The sequence below is a fragment of the Salvelinus namaycush genome, chromosome 3 (genome assembly GCF_016432855.1).
Source record: "Salvelinus namaycush isolate Seneca chromosome 3, SaNama_1.0, whole genome shotgun sequence".
NCBI classification, from domain to species: domain Eukaryota; kingdom Metazoa; phylum Chordata; class Actinopteri; order Salmoniformes; family Salmonidae; genus Salvelinus; species Salvelinus namaycush.
Window position 1 is genome coordinate 96,794,908 of NC_052309.1, and position 24,809 is coordinate 96,819,716.

The 24,809-nt window shown below is 48.0% G+C and overlaps 1 protein-coding gene across 1 annotated transcript in view; it reads right to left on the reverse strand.

Annotated features, from left to right (window-relative positions):
• pold1 (polymerase (DNA directed), delta 1, catalytic subunit) overlaps positions 1-24,809 on the reverse strand; it is a 48,000-nt gene that overhangs the window by 15,658 nt on the left and 7,533 nt on the right. Inside the window, exons 8-17 of the mRNA XM_038988332.1 lie at positions 24,608-24,737; positions 21,637-21,803; positions 21,401-21,505; positions 18,592-18,732; positions 17,533-17,643; positions 16,950-17,141; positions 16,757-16,845; positions 14,445-14,561; positions 12,735-12,848; positions 10,920-11,067 (exon numbers count right to left, since the gene is read on the reverse strand). Coding sequence (XP_038844260.1) covers positions 10,920-11,067; positions 12,735-12,848; positions 14,445-14,561; positions 16,757-16,845; positions 16,950-17,141; positions 17,533-17,643; positions 18,592-18,732; positions 21,401-21,505; positions 21,637-21,803; positions 24,608-24,737 — 1,314 coding nt within the window. The remainder of the gene's footprint in view (positions 1-10,919; positions 11,068-12,734; positions 12,849-14,444; positions 14,562-16,756; positions 16,846-16,949; positions 17,142-17,532; positions 17,644-18,591; positions 18,733-21,400; positions 21,506-21,636; positions 21,804-24,607; positions 24,738-24,809) is intronic.

The following is a 24,809-nucleotide window of genomic DNA, read 5'->3' on the forward strand; positions in this document are numbered from 1 at the left end:
CACTCTGGAAACACAGGGAGAGGTTAGGAACACTGGTGACACTCTGGAAACACAGGGAGAGGTTAGGAACACTGGTAACACTCTGGAAACACAGGGAGAGGTTAGGAACACTGGTGACACTCTGGAAACACAGGGAGAGGTTAGGAACACTGGTGACACTCTGGAAACACAGGGAGAGGTTAGGAACACTGGTGACACTCTGGAAACACAGGGAGAGGTTAGGAACACTGGTGACACTCTGGAAACACAGGGAGAGGTTAGGAACACTGGTGACACTCTGGAAACACAGGGAGAGGTTAGGAACACTGGTGACACTCTGGAAACACAGGGAGAGGTTAGGAACACTGGTGACACTCTGGAAACACAGGGAGAGGTTAGGAACACTGGTGACACTCTGGAAACACAGGGAGAGGTTAGGAACACTGGTGACACAGGGAGAGGTTAGGAACACTGGTGACAAGCTGGAAACACAGGGAGAGGTTAGGAACACTGGTGACATTCTGGAAACACAGGGAGAGGTTAGGAACACTGGTGACACTCTGGAAACACAGGGAGAGGTTAGGAACACTGGTGACACTCTGGAAACACAGGGAGAGGTTAGGAACACTGGTGACACTCTGGAAACACAGGGAGAGGTTAGGAACACTGGTGACACAGGGAGAGGTTAGGAACACTGGTGACACGCTGGAAACACAGGGAGAGGTTAGGAACACTGGTGACACTCTGGAAACACAGGGAGAGGTTAGGAACACTGGTGACACTCTGGAAACACAGGGAGAGGTTAGGAACACTGGTGACACTCTGGAAACACAGGGAGAGGTTAGGAACACTGGTGACACTCTGGAAACACAGGGAGAGGTTAGGAACACTGGTGACATTCTGGAAACACAGGGAGAGGTTAGGAACACTGGTGACACTCTGGAAACACAGGGAGAGGTTAGGAACACTGGTGACACTCTGGAAACACAGGGAGAGGTTAGGAACACTGGTGACACGCTGGAAACACAGGGAGAGGTTAGGAACACTGGTGACACGCTGGAAACACAGGGAGAGGTTAGGAACACTGGTGACACGCTGGAAACACAGGGAGAGGTTAGGAACACTGGTGACACTCTGGAAACACAGGGAGAGGTTAGGAACACTGGTGACACGCTGGAAACACAGGGAGAGGTTAGGAACACCGGTGACACTCTGGAAACACAGGGAGAGGTTAGGAACACCGGTGACACTCTGGAAACACAGGGAGAGGTTAGGAACACCGGTGACACTCTGGAAACACAGGGAGAGGTTAGGAACACCGGTGACACTCTGGAAACACAGGGAGAGGTTAGGAACACCGGTGACACTCTGGAAACACAGGGAGAGGTTAGGAACACCGGTGACACTCTGGAAACACAGGGAGAGGTTAGGAACACCGGTGACACTCTGGAAACACAGGGAGAGGTTAGGAACACCGGTGACACTCTGGAAACACAGGGAGAGGTTAGGAACACCGGTGACACTCTGGAAACACAGGGAGAGGTTAGGAACACCGGTGACACTCTGGAAACACAGGGAGAGGTTAGGAACACCGGTGACACTCTGGAAACACAGGGAGAGGTTAGGAACACCGGTGACACTCTGGAAACACAGGGAGAGGTTAGGAACACCGGTGACACTCTGGAAACACAGGGAGAGGTTAGGAACACCGGTGACACTCTGGAAACACAGGGAGAGGTTAGGAACACCGGTGACACTCTGGAAACACAGGGAGAGGTTAGGAACACCGGTGACACTCTGGAAACACAGGGAGAGGTTAGGAACACCGGTGACACTCTGGAAACACAGGGAGAGGTTAGGAACACCGGTGACACTCTGGAAACACAGGGAGAGGTTAGGAACACCGGTGACACTCTGGAAACACAGGGAGAGGTTAGGAACACCGGTGACACTCTGGAAACACAGGGAGAGGTTAGGAACACCGGTGACACTCTGGAAACACAGGGAGAGGTTAGGAACACCGGTGACACTCTGGAAACACAGGGAGAGGTTAGGAACACCGGTGACACTCTGGAAACACAGGGAGAGGTTAGGAACACCGGTGACACTCTGGAAACACAGGGAGAGGTTAGGAACACCGGTGACACTCTGGAAACACAGGGAGAGGTTAGGAACACCGGTGACACTCTGGAAACACAGGGAGAGGTTAGGAACACCGGTGACACTCTGGAAACACAGGGAGAGGTTAGGAACACCGGTGACACTCTGGAAACACAGGGAGAGGTTAGGAACACCGGTGACACTCTGGAAACACAGGGAGAGGTTAGGAACACCGGTGACACTCTGGAAACACAGGGAGAGGTTAGGAACACCGGTGACACTCTGGAAACACAGGGAGAGGTTAGGAACACCGGTGACACTCTGGAAACACAGGGAGAGGTTAGGAACACCGGTGACACTCTGGAAACACAGGGAGAGGTTAGGAACACCGGTGACACTCTGGAAACACAGGGAGAGGTTAGGAACACCGGTGACACTCTGGAAACACAGGGAGAGGTTAGGAACACCGGTGACACGCTGGAAACACAGGGAGAGGTTAGGAACACCGGTGACACTCTGGAAACACAGGGAGAGGTTAGGAACACCGGTGACACTCTGGAAACACAGGGAGAGGTTAGGAACACCGGTGACACTCTGGAAACACAGGGAGAGGTTAGGAACACCGGTGACACTCTGGAAACACAGGGAGAGGTTAGGAACACCGGTGACACTCTGGAAACACAGGGAGAGGTTAGGAACACCGGTGACACTCTGGAAACACAGGGAGAGGTTAGGAACACCGGTGACACTCTGGAAACACAGGGAGAGGTTAGGAACACCGGTGACACTCTGGAAACACAGGGAGAGGTTAGGAACACCGGTGACACTCTGGAAACACAGGGAGAGGTTAGGAACACCGGTGACACTCTGGAAACACAGGGAGAGGTTAGGAACACCGGTGACACTCTGGAAACACAGGGAGAGGTTAGGAACACCGGTGACACTCTGGAAACACAGGGAGAGGTTAGGAACACCGGTGACACTCTGGAAACACAGGGAGAGGTTAGGAACACCGGTGACACTCTGGAAACACAGGGAGAGGTTAGGAACACCGGTGACACTCTGGAAACACAGGGAGAGGTTAGGAACACCGGTGACACTCTGGAAACACAGGGAGAGGTTAGGAACACCGGTGACACTCTGGAAACACAGGGAGAGGTTAGGAACACCGGTGACACTCTGGAAACACAGGGAGAGGTTAGGAACACCGGTGACACTCTGGAAACACAGGGAGAGGTTAGGAACACCGGTGACACTCTGGAAACACAGGGAGAGGTTAGGAACACCGGTGACACTCTGGAAACACAGGGAGAGGTTAGGAACACCGGTGACACTCTGGAAACACAGGGAGAGGTTAGGAACACCGGTGACACTCTGGAAACACAGGGAGAGGTTAGGAACACCGGTGACACTCTGGAAACACAGGGAGAGGTTAGGAACACCGGTGACACTCTGGAAACACAGGGAGAGGTTAGGAACACCGGTGACACTCTGGAAACACAGGGAGAGGTTAGGAACACCGGTGACACTCTGGAAACACAGGGAGAGGTTAGGAACACCGGTGACACTCTGGAAACACAGGGAGAGGTTAGGAACACCGGTGACACTCTGGAAACACAGGGAGAGGTTAGGAACACCGGTGACACTCTGGAAACACAGGGAGAGGTTAGGAACACCGGTGACACTCTGGAAACACAGGGAGAGGTTAGGAACACCGGTGACACTCTGGAAACACAGGGAGAGGTTAGGAACACCGGTGACACTCTGGAAACACAGGGAGAGGTTAGGAACACCGGTGACACTCTGGAAACACAGGGAGAGGTTAGGAACACCGGTGACACTCTGGAAACACAGGGAGAGGTTAGGAACACCGGTGACACTGGAAACACAGGGAGAGGTTAGGAACACCGGTGACACACTGGAAACACAGGGAGAGGTTAGGAACACCGGTGACACACTGGAAACACAGGGAGAGGTTAGGAACACTGGTGACACTGGAAACACAGGGAGAGGTTAGGAACACCGGTGACACTCTGGAAACACAGGGAGAGGTTAGGAACACCGGTGACACTCTGGAAACACAGGGAGAGGTTAGGAACACCGGTGACACTCTGGAAACACAGGGAGAGGTTAGGAACACCGGTGACACTCTGGAAACACAGGGAGAGGTTAGGAACACCGGTGACACTCTGGAAACACAGGGAGAGGTTAGGAACACCGGTGACACACTGGAAACACAGGGAGAGGTTAGGAACACTGGTGACACACTGGAAACACAGGGAGAGGTTAGGAACACTGGTGACACTCTGGAAACACAGGGAGAGGTTAGGAACACTGGTGACACTCTGGAAACACATGGAGAGGTTAGGAACACCGGTGACACTCTGGAAACACAGGGAGAGGTTAGGAACACCGGTGACACTCTGGAAACACAGGGAGAGGTTAGGAACACCGGTGACACTCTGGAAACACAGGGAGAGGTTAGGAACACTGGTGACACTGGAAACACAGGGAGAGGTTAGGAACACTGGTGACACACTGGAAACACAGGGAGAGGTTAGGAACACTGGTGACACTGGAAACACAGGGAGAGGTTAGGAACACTGGTGACACTCTGGAAACACAGGGAGAGGTTAGGAACACTGGTGACACTGGAAACACAGGGAGAGGTTAGGAACACTGGTGATTCTGGAAACACAGGGAGAGGTTAGGAACATTGGTGACACTGGAAACACTGGGAGAGGTTAGGAACACTGGTGACACTGGAAACACATGGAGAGGTTAGGAACACTGGTGACACTCTGGAAACACAGGGAGAGGTTAGGAACACTGGTGACACACTGGAAACACAGGGAGAGGTTAGGAACACTGGTGACACACTGGAAACACAGGGAGAGGTTAGGAACACTGGTGACACACTGGAAACACAGGGAGAGGTTAGGAACACTGGTGACACTCTGGAAACACAGGGAGAGATTAGGAACACTGGTGACACTCTGGAAACACAGGGAGAGGTTAGGAACACTGGTGACACTCTGGAAACACAGGGAGAGGTTAGGAACACTGGTGACACTGGAAACACAGGGAGAGGTTAGCAACACTGGTGACACTGGAAACACAGGGAGAGGTTAGGAACACTGGTGACACTGGAAACACAGGGAGAGGTTAGCAACACTGGTGACACTGGAAACACAGGGAGAGGTTAGCAACACTGGTGACACTGGAAACACAGGGAGAGGTTAGGAACACTGGTGACTCTGGAAACACAGGGAGAGGTTAGGAACATTGGTGACACTGGAAACACAGGGAGAGGTTAGGAACACTGGTGACACTGGAAACACAGGGAGTGGTTAGGAACACTGGTGACACTCTGGAAACACAGGGAGAGGTTAGGAACACTGGTGACACTCTGGAAACACAGGGAGAGGTTAGGAACACTGGTGACACTCTGGAAACACAGGGAGAGGTTAGGAACACTGGTGACACTCTGGAAACACAGGGAGAGGTTAGGAACACCGGTGACACTCTGGAAACACAGGGAGAGGTTAGGAACACCGGTGACACTCTGGAAACACAGGGAGAGGTTAGGAACACCGGTGACACTCTGGAAACACAGGGAGAGATTAGGAACACCGGTGACATTCTGGAAACACAGGGAGAGGTTAGGAACACTGGTGACACTGGAAACACAGGGAGAGGTTAGGAACACTGGTGACACTCTGGAAACACAGGGAGAGGTTAGGAACACTGGTGACACTGGAAACACAGGGAGAGGTTAGGAACACTGGTGACACACTGGAAACACAGGGAGAGGTTAGGAACACTGGTGACACTGGAAACACAGGGAGAGGTTAGGAACACTGGTGACACTCTGGAAACACAGGGAGAGGTTAGGAACACTGGTGACACTCTGGAAACACAGGGAGAGATTAGGAACACTGGTGACACTCTGGAAACACAGGGAGAGGTTAGGAACACTGGTGATTCTGGAAACACAGGGAGAGGTTAGGAACATTGGTGACACTGGAAACACTGGGAGAGGTTAGGAACACTGGTGACACTGGAAACACATGGAGAGGTTAGGAACACTGGTGACACTCTGGAAACACAGGGAGAGGTTAGGAACACTGGTGACACACTGGAAACACAGGGAGAGGTTAGGAACACTGGTGACACTCTGGAAACACAGGGAGAGATTAGGAACACTGGTGACACTTTGGAAACACAGGGAGAGGTTAGGAACACTGGTGACACTCTGGAAACACAGGGAGAGGTTAGGAACACTGGTGACACTGGAAACACAGGGAGAGGTTAGCAACACTGGTGACACTGGAAACACAAGGAGAGGTTAGGAACACTGGTGACACTGGAAACACAGGGAGAGGTTAGCAGAACTGGTGACACTGGAAACACAGGGAGAGGTTAGGAACACTGGTGATTCTGGAAACACAGGGAGAGGTTAGGAACATTGGTGACACTCTGGAAACACAGGGAGAGGTTAGGAACACCGGTGACACTCTGGAAACACAGGGAGAGGTTAGGAACACCGGTGACACTCTGGAAACACAGGGAGAGGTTAGGAACACCGGTGACACTCTGGAAACACAGGGAGAGGTTAGGAACACCGGTGACACTCTGGAAACACAGGGAGAGGTTAGGAACACCGGTGACACTCTGGAAACACAGGGAGAGGTTAGGAACACCGGTGACACTCTGGAAACACAGGGAGAGGTTAGGAACACCGGTGACACTCTGGAAACACAGGGAGAGGTTAGGAACACCGGTGACACTCTGGAAACACAGGGAGAGGTTAGGAACACCGGTGACACTCTGGAAACACAGGGAGAGGTTAGGAACACTGGTGACACACTGGAAACACAGGGAGAGGTTAGGAACACTGGTGACACTCTGGAAACACAGGGAGAGGTTAGGAACACTGGTGACACTGGAAACACAGGGAGAGGTTAGGAACACTGGTGATTCTGGAAACACAGGGAGAGGTTAGGAACACTGGTGACACTCTGGAAACACAGGGAGAGGTTAGGAACACTGGTGACACTCTGGAAACACAGGGAGAGGTTAGGAACACTGGTGACACTGGAAACACAGGGAGAGGTTAGGAACACTGGTGACACTCTGGAAACACAGGGAGAGGTTAGGAACATTGGTGACACTGGAAACACTGGGAGAGGTTAGGAACACTGGTGACACTGGAAACACATGGAGAGGTTAGGAACACTGGTGACACTCTGGAAACACAGGGAGAGGTTAGGAACACTGGTGACACACTGGAAACACAGGGAGAGGTTAGGAACACTGGTGACACTCTGGAAACACAGGGAGAGATTAGGAACACTGGTGACACTCTGGAAACACAGGGAGAGGTTAGGAACACTGGTGACACTCTGGAAACACAGGGAGAGGTTAGGAACACTGGTGACACTGGAAACACAGGGAGAGGTTAGCAACACTGGTGACACTGGAAACACAAGGAGAGGTTAGGAACACTGGTGACACTGGAAACACAGGGAGAGGTTAGCAACACTGGTGACACTGGAAACACAGGGAGAGGTTAGCAACACTGGTGACTCTGGAAACACAGGGAGAGGTTAGGAACATTGGTGACACTGGAAACACAGGGAGAGGTTAGGAACACTGGTGACACTGGAAACACAGGGAGAGGTTAGGAACATTGGTGACACTCTGGAAACACAGGGAGAGGTTAGGAACACCGGTGACACTCTGGAAACACAGGGAGAGGTTAGGAACACCGGTGACACTCTGGAAACACAGGGAGAGGTTAGGAACACCGGTGACACTCTGGAAACACAGGGAGAGGTTAGGAACACCGGTGACACTCTGGAAACACAGGGAGAGGTTAGGAACACCGGTGACACTCTGGAAACACAGGGAGAGGTTAGGAACACTGGTGACACACTGGAAACACAGGGAGAGGTTAGGAACACTGGTGACACTCTGGAAACACAGGGAGAGGTTAGGAACACTGGTGACACTGGAAACACAGGGAGAGGTTAGGAACACTGGTGATTCTGGAAACACAGGGAGAGGTTAGGAACATTGGTGACACTGGAAACACAGGGAGAGGTTAGGAACACTGGTGACACTCTGGAAACACAGGGAGAGGTTAGGAACACTGGTGACACTCTGGAAACACAGGGAGAGGTTAGGAACACTGGTGACACTCTGGAAACACAGGGAGAGGTTAGGAACACTGGTGACACTCTGGAAACACAGGGAGAGGTTAGGAACACTGGTGACACTCTGGAAACACAGGGAGAGGTTAGGAACACTGGTGACACTCTGGAAACACAGGGAGAGGTTAGGAACACTGGTGACACTCTGGAAACACAGGGAGAGGTTAGGAACACCGGTGACACTCTGGAAACACAGGGAGAGATTAGGAACACCGGTGACATTCTGGAAACACAGGGAGAGGTTAGGAACACTGGTGACACTGGAAACACAGGGAGAGGTTAGGAACACTGGTGACACTCTGGAAACACAGGGAGAGGTTAGGAACACTGGTGACACTGGAAACACAGGGAGAGGTTAGGAACACTGGTGACACACTGGAAACACAGGGAGAGGTTAGGAACACTGGTGACACTGGAAACACAGGGAGAGGTTAGGAACACTGGTGACACTCTGGAAACACAGGGAGAGGTTAGGAACACTGGTGACACTCTGGAAACACAGGGAGAGGTTAGGAACATTGGTGACACTGGAAACACTGGGAGAGGTTAGGAACACTGGTGACACTGGAAACACATGGAGAGGTTAGGAACACTGGTGACACTCTGGAAACACAGGGAGAGGTTAGGAACACTGGTGACACACTGGAAACACAGGGAGAGGTTAGGAACACTGGTGACACTCTGGAAACACAGGGAGAGATTAGGAACACTGGTGACACTCTGGAAACACAGGGAGAGGTTAGGAACACTGGTGACACTCTGGAAACACAGGGAGAGGTTAGGAACACTGGTGACACTGGAAACACAGGGAGAGGTTAGCAACACTGGTGACACTGGAAACACAAGGAGAGGTTAGGAACACTGGTGACACTGGAAACACAGGGAGAGGTTAGCAACACTGGTGACACTGGAAACACAGGGAGAGGTTAGCAACACTGGTGACTCTGGAAACACAGGGAGAGGTTAGGAACATTGGTGACACTGGAAACACAGGGAGAGGTTAGGAACACTGGTGACACTGGAAACACAGGGAGTGGTTAGGAACACTGGTGACACTCTGGAAACACAGGGAGAGGTTAGGAACACTGGTGACACTCTGGAAACACAGGGAGAGGTTAGGAACACTGGTGACACTCTGGAAACACAGGGAGAGGTTAGGAACACTGGTGACACTCTGGAAACACAGGGAGAGGTTAGGAACACTGGTGACACTCTGGAAACACAGGGAGAGGTTAGGAACACTGGTGACACTCTGGAAACACAGGGAGAGATTAGGAACACCGGTGACATTCTGGAAACACAGGGAGAGGTTAGGAACACTGGTGACACTGGAAACACAGGGAGAGGTTAGGAACACTGGTGACACTCTGGAAACACAGGGAGAGGTTAGGAACACTGGTGACACTGGAAACACAGGGAGAGGTTAGGAACACTGGTGACACACTGGAAACACAGGGAGAGGTTAGGAACACTGGTGACACTAGAAACACAGGGAGAGGTTAGGAACACTGGTGACACTGGAAACACAGGGAGAGGTTAGGAACACTGGTGACACTCTGGAAACACAGGGAGAGGTTAGGAACACTGGTGACACTCTGGAAACACAGGGAGAGGTTAGGAACACTGGTGACACTCTGGAAACACAGGGAGAGGTTAGGAACACTGGTGACACTCTGGAAACACAGGGAGAGGTTAGGAACACTGGTGACACACTGGAAACACAGGGAGAGGTTAGGAACACTGGTGACACTGGAAACACAGGGAGAGGTTAGGAACACTGGTGACACTCTGGAAACACAGGGAGAGGTTAGGAACACTGGTGACACTGGAAACACAGGGAGAGGTTAGGAACACTGGTGACACTCTGGAAACACAGGGAGAGGTTAGGAACACTGGTGACACTCTGGAAACACAGGGAGAGGTTAGGAACACTGGTGACACTCTGGAAACACAGGGAGAGGTTAGGAACACTGGTGATTCTGGAAACACAGGGAGAGGTTAGGAACATTGGTGACACTGGAAACACAGGGAGAGGTTAGGAACACTGGTGACACTGGAAACACATGGAGAGGTTAGGAACACTGGTGACACTGGAAACACAGGGAGAGGTTAGGAACACTGGTGACACACTGGAAACACAGGGAGAGGTTAGGAACACTGGTGACACACTGGAAACACAGGGAGAGGTTAGGAACACTGGTGACACTCTGGAAACACAGGGAGAGATTAGGAACACTGGTGACACTCTGGAAACACAGGGAGAGGTTAGGAACACTGGTGACACTCTGGAAACACAGGGAGAGGTTAGGAACACTGGTGACACTCTGGAAACACAGGGAGAGATTAGGAACACTGGTGACACTCTGGAAAAAACAGGGAGAGATTAGGAACACTGGTGACACTCTGGAAACACAGGGAGAGGTTAGGAACATTGGTATTTCCAAGACGTCTTAAGACGTGTCCAAAGACATCTAGACATCTTTATGTCTCAAGACATGGTGTTGGCTGGGTATGTAAATACAAACAGGACATTGTCTGGATGCCTACAGCTCCACTGGCCTGGGGTCCTGGTCCCAGTTTCCACTTTGAGACACTGAGCTTGAGGAAACTGGGCAGGGTGCTCACCTGTGAGATCTCAAGGCAGGGCAGCTTGCCCACCTGAGCCCCTGTAAAGCCATAGACGGAGTTGGCGCTGATTTTAAGAGCGAGCTGTCGGCCGTCAAGGACCTGTTTCTTGAAAGGATCCGTTTCCTTTTTCAGCTCCGTTTTGGCCCTGAAGACATGGAAAGGGGGTCAGAAATAACAACCACAACTTCCATTTGTTAAGCACTGTTCATTCACTGTTTGTTATGTTTGTTCAGGTCTGCATGGAAGGACTTGTGTCCAGGATGAATTGGCTCATATACAACTCAGCTTTGGTCATTTGATGGCACAAGAGTTGAATTGCTGTCTCTGCCTGGCCGGTTCCCCTCTCTCCACTGGGATTCTCTGCCTCTAACCCTGTTACAGGGGCTGAGTCACTGGCTTACTGGTGCTCTTTCATGCCGTCCCTAGGAGGGGTGCGTCACTTGAATGGGTTGAGTCACTGACGTGGTCTTCCTGTCTGGGTTGGCGCCCCCCCTTGGTTTGTGCTGTGGTGGAGATCTTTGTGGGCTATACTCGGCCTTGTCTCAGGATGGTAAGTTGGTGGTTGAAGATATCCCTCTAGTGGTGTGGGGGCTGTGCTTTGGCAAAGTGGGTGGGGTTATATCCTGCCTGTTTGGCCCTGTCCGGGGGTATCATCGGATGGGGCCAAAGTGTCTCCTGACCCCTCCTGTCTCAGCCTCCAGTATTTATGCTGCAGTAGTTTATGTGTCGGGGGGCTAGGGTCAGTTTGTTATAGCTGGAGTACTTCTCCTGTCTTATCTGGTGTCCCGTGTGAATTTAAGTATGCTCTCTCTAATTCTCTCTTTCTTTCTCTCTCTGAGGACCTGAGCCCTAGGACCATGCCTCAGGACTACCTGGCATGACGACTCCTTGCTGTCCCCAGTCCACCTGGCCATGCTGCTGCTCCAGTTTCAACTGTTCTGCCTGCGGCTATGGAACCCTGACCTGTTCACCGGACGTGCTACCTGTCCCAGACCTGCTGTTTTCAACTCTCTAGAGACAGCAGGAGCGGTAGAGATACTCTCAATGATTGACTATGAAAACCCAACTGACATGTACTCCTGAGGTGCTGACTTGCTGCACCCTCGACAACTACTGTGATTATTATTATTTGACCATGCTGGTCATTTATGAACATTTGAACATCTTGGCCATGTTCTGTTATAATCTCCACCTGGCACAGCCAGAAGAGGACTGGCCACCCCTCATAGCCTGGTTCCTCTCTAGGTTTCTTCCTAGGTTTTGGCCTTTCTATGGAGTTTTTCCTAGCCACCGTGCTTCTACACCTGCATTGCTTGCTGTTTGGGGTTTTAGGCTGGGTTTCTGTACAGCACTTTGAGATATCAGCTGATGTAAGAAGGGCTTTATAAATACATTTGATTTGAATTATCTTTCGGGCGAGTGAAATGACTAAGAACCTGGGTTAACAGCACACTTAAAATGTCAGAAATCTACAAGAACCACCTGTCTTCCCCAAGCCATCTTTTGGCCATTATATTTATGTAACCTGTATTTAAGCAGGGAGTCCCATATAGAAACAAGTCTATTTGGCAAGGGAGCCCTGCATCTCAAGACCAGCAAGCAATTACACATTAAGTTAAACAGAAACAGTTCAATGTTCAATCAAGACAGGAAACACAAAGACGCAAACAAACCCAAAATTCTAAGAGGAATAGTCTGCATAAAGACAGCCCTCATATACTCTATAGCAGTGTTACTGATCCTAGATCAGATTGAGAAACCTAAGAGATGTGCATAGACCCTTGTTTCAGCTGACTCCGGGTCAGTGCTTACTTCTTCCTGGCAGAGAGCAGGTCCTCCAGGATATCAGGCAGAAGTCCCTTCCTCACCGAGCTCTTAACAAACAGGTCTCCTGTGGGAGTCTTGATGAAGTCCTCTGGGGTCAGACTAAGGAGACAAGACACCCATGTCACTCACAAAATCTACCTAGGTCGACCAATCAAGGATGCAGTCAAAAAAACTAGCTGGGGTTTTCACAGCCACCTGTTGCAGAGCCCTGCCGTAGCTAGATTAGGGTTGGAATGAATACCTACAGGAAAATATCTCTCCAGGAACAGGGTTGGAGTTAAACCCTACAGGAAGGTATCTCTCCAGGAACAGGGTTGGAGTTAAACCCTACAGGAGGGTAGCTCTCCAGGAACAGGGTTGGAGTTAAACCCTACAGGAAGGTATCTCTCCAGGAACAGGGTTGGAGTTAAAACCTACAGGAGGGTAGCTATCCAGGAACAGGGTTGGCGTTAAAACCTACAGGAGGGTAACTCTCCAGGAACAGGGTTGGAGTTAAACCCTACAGGAAGGTATCTCTCCAGGAACAGGGTTGGAATGAAAACCTACAGGAAAATATCTCTCCAGGAACAGGGTTGGAGTTAAACCCTACAGGAAAATATCTCTCCAGGAACAGGGTTGGAATGAAAACCTACAGGAAGGTATCTCTCCAGGAACAGGGTTGGAGTTAAACCCTACAGGACGGTATCTCTCCAGGAACAGGGTTGGAGTTAAAACCTACAGGACGGTATCTCTCCAGGAACAGGGTTGGAGTTAAACCCTACAGGAAGGTATCTCTCCAGGAACAGGGTTGGAGTTAAAACCTACAGGAGGGTAGCTATCCAGGAACAGGGTTGGCGTTAAAACCTACAGGAGGGTAACTCTCCAGGAACAGGGTTGGAGTTAAACCCTACAGGAAGGTATCTCTCCAGGAACAGGGTTGGAATGAAAACCTACAGGAAAATATCTCTCCAGGAACAGGGTTGGAGTTAAACCCTACAGGAAAATATCTCTCCAGGAACAGGGTTGGAATGAAAACCTACAGGAAGGGATCTCTCCAGGAACAGGGTTGGAGTTAAACCCTACAGGACGGTATCTCTCCAGGAACAGGGTTGGAGTTAAACCCTACAGGACGGTATCTCTCCAGGAACAGGGTTGGAGTTAAAACCTACAGGACGGTATCTCTCCAGGAACAGGGTTGGAGTTAAAACCTACAGGAGGGTATCTCTCCAGGAACAGGGTTGGAGTTAAACCCTACAGGAAGGTATCTCTCCAGGAACAGGGTTGGAGTTAAACCCTGCAGGAAAATATCTCTCCAGGAACAGGGTTGGAGTTAAACCCTACAGGATGGTAGCTCTCCAGGAACAGGGTTAGAGTTAAACCCTACAGGATGGTAGCTCTCCAGGAACAGGGTTGGAGTTAAACCCTACAGGATGGTAGCTCTCCAGGAACAGGGTTGGAGTTAAACCCTACAGGAAGGTATCTCTCCAGGAACAGGGTTGGAGTTAAACCCTACAGGAAAATATCTCTCCAGGAACAGGGTTGGAGTTAAACCCTACAGGACGGTAACTCTTCAGGAACAGGGTTGGAGTTAAACCTACAGGACGGTATCTCTCCAGGAACAAGGTTGGCGTTAAAACCTACAGGAAGGTATCTCTCCAGGAACAGGGTTGGTGAGCCCTGGTTAGTGAAACGACACAACAAGAGTGACTCTCTCACCCCAGCTTCTCTGCTGAGCCCTTCTGAAGCAGGGTGGTGTAACAGAGGTTGTGGGCCATCATGATGGAGGGATAGAGGGAGGAGAAATCCAGGGTGGCGATGGGAACGCTGTAGTATCTGGAGAACCCAGAGAGAGATAACAAGTTCAAGTTGATGTTTTTACCCACATAGCAGTCAAAGACAGTGAAATACATAAAGGGACCACAATGGAAATAAGTCATTGACTTTACTGTGTTATATTTGTATATTTGTTGAACTGTCAAATAAAAATCTATCAATATAAGATTACATTAATACACAAACAACAAAACATTCAAGCTAAAATCACAATGACTGTAACTCCAGTAGTCTTCAGAGCAGTGTTACTCACCCTGTCTCAATGACTAACTCCAGTAGTCTTCAGAGCAGTGTCACTCACCCTGTCTCAATGACTGTAACTCCAGTAGTCTTCAGAGCAGTGTCACTCACCCTGTCTCAATGACTGTAACTCCAGTAGTCTTCAGAGCAGTGTCACTCACCCTGTCTCAATGACTGTAACTCCAGTAGTCTTCAGAGCAGTGTTACTCACCCTGTCTCAATGACTAACTCCAGTAGTCTTCAGAGCAGTGTTACTCACCCTGTCTCAATGACTAACTCCAGTAGTCTTCAGAGCAGTGTTACTCACCCTGTCTCAACGACTGTAACTCCAGTAGTCTTCAGAGCAGTGTTACTCACCCTGTCTCAATGACTGTAACTCCAGTAGTCTTCAGAGCAGTGTTACTCACCCTGTCTCAATGACTGTAACTCCAGTAGTCTTCAGAGCAGTGTTACTCACCCTGTCTCAACGACTGTAACTCCAGTAGTCTTCAGAGCAGTGTTACTCACCCTGTCTCTGTCTCAATGACTAACTCCAGTAGTCTTCAGAGCAGTGTCACTCACCCTGTCTCAATGACTGTAACTCCAGTAGTCTTCAGAGCAGTGTTACTCACCCTGTCTCAATGACTGTAACTCCAGTAGTCTTCAGAGCAGTGTTACTCACCCTGTCTCAATGACTAACTCCAGTAGTCTTCAGAGCAGTGTTACTCACCCTGTCTCAATGACTGTAACTCCAGTAGTCTTCAGAGCAGTGTTACTCACCCTGTCTCTGTCTCAATGACTAACTCCAGTAGTCTTCAGAGCAGTGTCACTCACCCTGTCTCAATGACTAACTCCAGTAGTCTTCAGAGCAGTGTTACTCACCCTGTCTCTGTCTCAATGACTGTAACTCCAGTAGTCTTCAGAGCAGTGTCACTCACCCTGTCTCAATGACTGTCACTCCAGTAGTCTTCAGAGCAGTGTCACTCACCCTGTCTCAATGACTGTAACTCCAGTAGTCTTCAGAGCAGTGTTACTCACCCTGTCTCAATGACTGTAACTCCAGTAGTCTTCAGAGCAGTGTTACTCACCCTGTCTCAATGACTGTAACTCCAGTAGTCTTCAGAGCAGTGTTACTCACCCTGTCTCAATGACTGTAACTCCAGTAGTCTTCAGAGCAGTGTTACTCACCCTGTCTCAATGACTAACTCCAGTAGTCTTCAGAGCAGTGTTACTCACCCTGTCTCAATGACTAACTCCAGTAGTCTTCAGAGCAGTGTCACTCACCCTGTCTCAATGACTGTAACTCCAGTAGTCTTCAGAGCAGTGTTACTCACCCTGTCTCAATGACTGTAACTCCAGTAGTCTTCAGAGCAGTGTTACTCACCCTGTCTCGATGACTAACTCCAGTAGTCTTCAGAGCAGTGTCACTCACCCTGTCTCAATGACTGTAACTCCAGTAGTCTTCAGAGCAGTGTTACTCACCCTGTCTCAATGACTAACTCCAGTAGTCTTCAGAGCAGTGTCACTCACCCTGTCTCAATGACTGTAACTCCAGTAGTCTTCAGAGCAGTGTTACTCACCCTGTCTCAATGACTGTAACTCCAGTAGTCTTCAGAGCAGTGTCACTCACCCTGTCTCGATGACTAACTCCAGTAGTCTTCAGAGCAGTGTCACTCACCCTGTCTCAATGACTGTAACTCCAGTAGTCTTCAGAGCAGTGTCACTCACCCTGTCTCAATGACTGTAACTCCAGTAGTCTTCAGAGCAGTGTCACTCACCCTGTCTCAATGACTGTAACTCCAGTAGTCTTCAGAGCAGTGTCACTCACCCTGTCTCAATGACTGTAACTCCAGTAGTCTTCAGAGCAGTGTCACTCACCCTGTCTCAATGACTAACTCCAGTAGTCTTCAGAGCAGTGTTACTCACCCTGTCTCAATGACTGTAACTCCAGTAGTCTTCAGAGCAGTGTTACTCACCCTTTCTCTGGCTCAATGACTGTAGCTCCAGTGTAGTCTTCACCTCCCTCAGGCTTCACCACTGGCATGACCAGACCCTGTTTCATTGCCTAACACACACACACAGATTACATCATTTTCCAGGTCCCAAACATTCAGGTGAGAACGTGTGTTCTAGGAATGTATATTGAGAGAAAGAGTGTGTGTGTCTCACCTGCCGCAGTAGCTGGGACACCACTTTGATCTGCTGGCCTCTGGAGAGCAGGTATGTGAGGGGAACCCCGGTGACTCTGGCCATCTCCATGTAGTTGATTACACACATCAGCTTCTGCAGCAGACGCAGGGGCAGGTAGGCATCCTTCAGACAGTACACCGCCAGGCGCCTCCGGGTCTGCTCATTACCATTCTGGGATAGAAGGACGACAGGGAGGGAAAGAGAGGAAACGTGAATGAGACGCTATCAGTATCTGGGGGAAAGTCAGGGTACTAGAGAGGAGAGAGAGCGGAGAGAAGAGAGGAGGAGAGAGAGGAGAGAGAGAGAAGAGAGAGAAGAGAGAGAAGAGAGAGAAGAGAGAGAAGAGAGAGAAGAGAGAGGAGAGAGGAGAGAGGAGAGAAGAGAGAGGAGATAAGAGAGAGGAGATAAGAGAGAGGAGAGAGAGGAGAGAGAGGAGAGAGAGGAGAGAGAGGAGAGAGAGGAGAGAGAGGAGAGAGAGGAGAGAGAGAGGAGAAGAGAGAGAGGAGAGAGAAGAGAGAGAGGAGAGAAGAGAGAAGAGAGAGGAGAGAGGAGAGAGACGTACCTGCAGATCTGTGATGATAGAATGCTGAACATCCTCCTTCTGTTCTTGCAGGAAGTGGAAGCTGACGGCGTTGAGTGTGTACGAGCGCAGTTTGTAGTCCCTCAGCAGCACCTGAAGGACCCACATGGACAGATCCAGAGTCAGTCAGACAGAACACTCGGAACAGTCTGTCAGAACAGAACCCTTAGAACAACAGAACAGTCTGTAGTCCATAGAGTTACAGGACTCATCTTTGTATGTGTTCCATTATAGAGTCTGTCCATAGGAATCCCCACCCAGTTGACTGCTTTAAAATGGTGGAAGCCTTCAATGGCGATGTCCACGCAAAAACATGAATCCATGATGAGTCTAACTATGGTCCAGGGTCAGTCAGACAAAAACATGAATCCATGATGAGTCTAACTATGGTCCAGGGTCAGTCAGACAAAAACATGAATCCATGATGAGTCTAACTATGGTCCAGGGTCAGTCAGACAAAAACATGAATCCATGATGAGTCTAACTATGGTCCAGGGTCAGTCAGACAAAAACATGAATCCATGATGAGTCTAACTATGGTCCAGGGTCAGTCAGACAAAAACATGAATCCATGATGAGTCTAACTATGGTCCAGGGTCAGTCAGACAAAAACATGAATCCATGATGAGTCTAACTATGGTCCAGGGTCAGTCAGACAAAAACATGAATCCATGATGAGTCTAACTATGGTCCAGGGTCAGTCAGACAAAAACATGAATCCATGATGAGTCTAACTATGGTCCAGGGTCAGTCAGACAAAAACATGAATCCATGATGAGTCTAACTATGGTCCAGGGTCAGTCAGACAAAAACATGAATCCATGATGAGTCTAACTATGGTCCAGGGTCAGTCAGAACACTCATAATATTGACTCCATCTTGTCTGCTCCATTGGTCTACAGTTGAAAACCTCTACTCCCAGAACCTAGCTAATCTAGTAGCTGGCCAGCATGCAACATATGGTTCTGGGTTCCAACACTGGATGAGAGTATGTTATATTTTCCTATACATAAGGTCAGAGGTCAGCGGCCGGCCAGTTACCTGGAGCAGGTCAAACTGAACTCGTCCCTCCATGTTAAGGATCTTGTTCTCTCTGCGGCCCATCTGTTTGCTCTGGAAGCTGGAGTCTCTCAGGACTGACTTGATGCCCTGTACTCTGCCCAGGTAGGGGAACAGACTGACCTGGAATCAGACATATCAATCAAATACATTTTATAAAGCCCTTTTATAAAGCCAGAGTGCTTCACAGACACCCAGCTTAAACCCCCAAAGAGCAAGAGATACAGAGGCAGAAGCACACAGACATCCCTCCAGATGTCTCTTTCCATTACGTTAATAGAGGACAGACGTGGGCAGGTAGGAGACAGCCACGCTACTCCATCAGCCTTTTTAAAGGTCATTGTTTATGAAAACAACATTTTGGGGAATTTCATTTGAGGAAGATCCAATTACTATTTTTGGGGCCTAATTCAAATGCATTTCTTAGCATCGAAGGTTTGTGTGCGAGTTGTTTTTTGGGTCGGACCAAAATCCCTGCTGTTTGGGGATCTCTAGTATCTTATAGGGCAGCTGTTTAGGCCCCTTACCTTTTTCTATCTTTACTAACGACATGCCATAAGTTAGTCCTAAATATTTAAAAACTAAAAGCATTGTATTTGGGACAAATCATTCACTAAACCCTAAACCTAAATGACATCTCGTAATGAATGTGGTAATGAGCAAGTTGAGACTAAACTGCTTGGAGGAACCCTGGATTGTAAACTGTCATGGTCAAAACATATTGATACAACAGTAGCTAAGATGGGGAGAAGTCTGTCCATAAAAGCACTGCTCTACCTTCTTAACAGCACTATCAACAAGGCAGGTCCTACAGGCTCTAGTTTCTACCTTCTTAACAGCACTATCAACAAGGCAGGTCCTACAGGCTCTAGTTTCTACCTTCTTAACAGCACTATCAACAAGGCAGGTCCTACAGGCTCTAGTTTCTACCTTCTTAACAGCACTATCAACAAGGCAGGTCCTACAGGCTCTAGTTTCTACCTTCTTAACAGCACTATCAACAAGGCAGGTCCTACAGGCCCTAGTCTCTACCTTCTTAACAGCACTATCAACAAGGCAGGTCCTACAGGCCCTAGTTTCTACCTTCTTAACAGCACTATCAACAAGGCAGGTCCTACAGGCCCTAGTTTCTACCTTCTTAACAGCACTATCAACAAGGCAGGTCCTACAGGCCCTAGTTTCTACCTTCTTAACAGCACTATCAACAAGGCAGGTCCTACAGGCCCTAGTTTCTACCTTCTTAACAGCACTATCAACAAGGCAGGTCCTACAGGCCCTAGTTTCTACCTTCTTAACAGCACTATCAACAAGGCAGGTCCTACAGGCTCTAGTTTCTACCTTCTTAACAGCACTATCAACAAGGCAGGTCCTACAGGCTCTAGTTTTGTCGCACTTTGACTACTGTTCAGTCGTGTGGTCAGGTGCCAGAAAGAGGGACTTGGGAAAATTGCAGTTGGCTCAGAACAGGGCAGCAGGGCTGGCCCTTAAAAGTACACAGAGCTAACATTAATGACATGCATGTCAATCTCTCATGGCTCAAAGTGGAAGAGAGATGGTCTTCATCACTACTTGTTTTTGTAAGAAGTGTTGACAAGCTGAATGTACAGAGGTGTCTGTTTAAAATACTAGTACACAGCTCGGACACCCATGCATACCTCACAAGACATGCCACCAGAGGTCTCTTCACAGTCCCCAAGTCCAGAACAGACTATGGGAGGCGCACAGTACTACATAGAGCCATGACTACATGGAACTCTATTCCACATCAGGTAACTGATGCAGCAGTAGAATCAGATTTAAAAAGCAGGGTATAAATACAGCGGGGACTGTGAAGACATTGAAATATTGTTGAATGGTGCTATTATTCATTCTGTACTGTACATTTTGTATTGTAGATATGTAGATATGTAGTGGTGTAATAATGTTATATGATGTACTGTTTTATATGTAAATGTAAGTGGTTTCTAGTATCTTATGACAGCCAGGTACAGATACAGTTGTTAGACTGACAGGCAGGTACAGCTCCAGTTGTTAGACTGACAGGCAGGTACAGCTCCAGTTATTAGACTGACAGGCAGGTACAGCTCCAGTTGTTAAACTGACTGGCAGGTACAGATACAGTTGTTAGACTGACTGGCAGGTACAGATACAGTTGTTAGACTGACTGGCAGGTACAGCTCCAGTTGTTAGACTGACAGGCAGGTACAGCTCCAGTTGTTAGACTGACAGGCAGGTACAGCTCCAGTTGTTAGACTGACAGGCAGGTACAGCTCCAGTTGTTAGACTGACAGGCAGGTACAGCTCCAGTTATTAGACTGACAGGCAGGTACAGCTCCAGTTGTTAGACTGACAGGCAGGTACAGCTCCAGTTGTTAGACTGACAGGCAGGTACAGCTCCAGTTGTTAGACTGACAGGCAGGTACAGCTCCAGTTGTTAGACTGACAGGCAGGTACAGCTCCAGTTATTAGACTGACAGGCAGGTACAGCTCCAGTTGTTAGACTGACAGGCAGGTACAGCTCCAGTTGTTAGACTGACAGGCAGGTACAGCTCCAGTTGTTAGACTGACAGGCAGGTACAGCTCCAGTTATTAGACTGACAGGCAGGTACAGCTCCAGTTGTTAGACTGACAGGCAGGTACAGCTCCAGTTGTTAGACTGACTGGTCCACATACAACAAGGCAATATACAACAAATATTGCATCAACAGACATTGATCTGGCAGGTTAGACTTAGAATCTGGACGTTCTGATTCTAGAAGTTTCCATAGAACCATGGCCTGTCTGTACTGACCTTCAGGGTAGCTGCTCTGTTCAGCAGGTAGGGAAGGTCAAAGTTCTGGATGTTGTACCCAGTGATGATGTCTGCATCCACTGTCCTCACGAACTCAGCCCAGCTCTGCAGGGGGAATACACAGAGCCAATCAGGGGGGAAACCTCCACTGCTGTTGGTCTTAAAGCAGCCAAGCTCAACTCCACATAAGTGTGTTTGTGTGTATGTGTGTGTGTGTGTGTGTGTGTGTGTGTTACCTGTAGTAACTGGCTCTCTTTAGTAAAGCACAGGACCTGGGAGCCCACGATGCTGGAGCAGGACTGGAGGGTGAAGACTGTGCGGATGAAGGGTTCCTTCTCTCCCTGTCGCTGCACCATGGAGGCTATCTGGATCACTGGGTCTTTCTCTGCCTCTGGAAATATCCCTACAAGAAGACAAGAGAGTTGGGCCAACCTTTACAATAGTGAATACTGTTCTGATTCTAGACATTCAGTTACATAGAATAGTCTAAATACTCCTCATGTCATGTAAACGGGGAGCTAACAAGGCTGTCATAGAATGTTGTAGTGTCATGTAAATGAAGAGCTAACAAGGCTGTCATAGAATGTTGTAGAGTCATGTAAATGAAGAGCTAACATAGCTGTCATAGAATGTTGTAGTGTCATGTAAATGAAGAGCTAACATGGCTGTCATAGAATGTTGTAGAGTCATGTAAATGAAGATCTAACATGGCTGTCATAGAATGTTGTAGTGTCATGTAATTGAAGAGCTAACATGGCTGTCATAGAATGTTGTAGAGTCATGTAAATGAAGAGCTAACATGGCTGTCATAGAATGTTGTAGTGTCATGTAATTGAAGAGCTAACATGGCTGTCATAGAATGTTGTAGTGTCATGTAATTGAAGAGCTAACATGGCTGTCATAGAATGTTGTAGTGTCATGTAATTGAAGAGCTAACATGGCTGTCATAGAATGTTGTAGTGTCATGTAATTGAAGAGCTAACATGGCTGTCATAGAATGTTGTAGAGTCATGTAAATGAAGAGCTAACATGGCTGTCATAGAATGTTGTAGTGTCATGTAAATGAAGAGCTAACATGGCTGTCATAGAATGTTGTAGAGTCATGTAAATGAAGAGCTAACATGGCTGTCATAGAATGTTGTAGTGTCATGTAATTGAAGAGCTAACATGGCTGTCATAGAATGTTGTAGAGTCATGTAAATGAAGAGCTAACATGGCTGTCATAGAATGTTGTAGTGTCATGTAAATGAAGAGCTAACATGGCTGTCATAGAATGTTGTAGAGTCATGTAAATGAAGAGTTAACATGGCTGTCATAGAATGTTGTAGAGTCATGTAAATGAAGAGCTAACATGGCTGTCATAGAATGTTGTAGTGTCATGTAATTGAAGAGCTAACATGGCTGTCATAGAATGTTGTAGTGTCATGTAAATGAAGAGCTAACATAGCTGTCATAGAATGTTGTAGAGTCATGTAAATGAAGAGTTAACATGGTTGTCATAGAATGTTGTAGAGTCATGTAAATGAAGAGCTAACATGGCTGTCATAGAATGTTGTAGAGTCATGTAAATGAAGAGCTAACATGGCTGTCATAGAATGTTGTAGTCATGTAAATGAAGAGTTAACATGGCTGTCATAGAATGTTGTAGTGTCATGTAAATGAAGAGCTAACATGGCTGTCATAGAATGTTGTAGAGTCATGTAAATGAAGAGTTAACAAGGCTGTCATAGAATGTTGTAGAGTCATGTAAATGAAGAGTTAACATGGCTGTCAGAATGTTGTAGAGTCATGTAAATGAAGAGCTAACATGGCTGTCATAGAATGTTGTAGAGTCATGTAAATGAAGAGTTAACATGGCTGTCATAGAATGTTGTAGAGTCATGTAAATGAAGAGTTAACATGGCTGTCATAGAATGTTGTAGAGTCATGTAAATGAAGAGTTAACATGGCTGTCATAGAATGTTGTAGAGTCATGTAAATGAAGAGTTAACATGGCTGTCATAGAATGTTGTAGAGTCATGTAAATGAAGAGCTAACATGGCTGTCATAGAATGTTGTAGAGTCATGTAAATGAAGAGCTAACATGGCTGTCATAGAATGTTGTAGAGTCATGTAAATGAAGAGCTAACATGGCTGTCATAGAATGTTGTAGAGTCATGTAAATGAAGATCTTAACATGGCTGTCATAGAATGTTGTAGAGTCATGTAAATGAAGAGCTAACATGGCTGTCATAGAATGTTGTAGAGTCATGTAAATGAAGAGTTAACATGGCTGTCATAGAATGTTGTAGAGTCATGTAAATGAAGAGCTAACATGGCTGTCATAGAATGTTGTAGAGTCATGTAAATGAAGAGTTAACATGGCTTGTCATAGAATGTTGTAGAGTCATGTAAATGAAGAGCTAACATGGCTGTCATAGAATGTTGTAGAGTCATGTAAATGAAGAGCTAACATGGCTGTCATAGAATGTTGTAGAGTCATGTAAATGAAGAGCTAACATGGCTGTCATAGAATGTTGTAGTGTCATGTAAATGAAGAGCTAACATGGCTGTCATAGAATGTTGTAGAGTCATGTAAATGAAGAGCTAACATGGCTGTCATAGAATGTTGTAGAGTCATGTAAATGAAGAGCTAACATGGCTGTCATAGAATGTTGTAGAGTCATGTAAATGAAAAGCTAACATGGCTGTCATAGAATGTTGTAGAGTCATGTAATTGAAGAGCTAACATGGCTGTCATAGAATGTTGTAGAGTCATGTAAATGAAGAGCTAACATGGCTGTCAGAATGTTGTAGTGTCATGTAAATGAAGAGTTAACATGGCTGTCATAGAATGTTGCAGAGTCATGTAAATGAAGAGCTAACATGGCTGTCATAGAATGTTGTAGTGTCATGTAAATGAAGAGTTAACATGGCTGTCATAGAATGTTGTAGTGTCATGTTAATGAAGAGTTAACATGGCTGTCATAGAATGTTGTAGTGTCATGTTAATGAAGAGTTAACATGGCTGTCATAGAATGTTGTAGTGTCATGTTAATGCATCATAATGCAGAAACCTCAATGTCCCAACTCTCTAAATACATGACTCTGCTGACAGGAGCCAGAGGACAAGCCAGTAAATACAGTCTCTCCAGTCCACAGACACACAATCAGTACAATGCAGTATAATCTAGTACAATACAGTACAATGCAGTACAGAGCACAAACCTTTTCTTCCAGCACACTCAATGTCAAAGCTGAGAACCCTGAGAGGAGCGATCCTCTGGTACTCTCCCTCTGCTGGGTGACTGATCAGCTGGGTCCATCCCACATCAACCTCATACTGACACAGAGACACCTAGGAGAGAGGAGGGGGGTATTGTAACTCTGGAACACCCCCTGGGTGTGTAAAGGCCCAGAGGTCTCTATT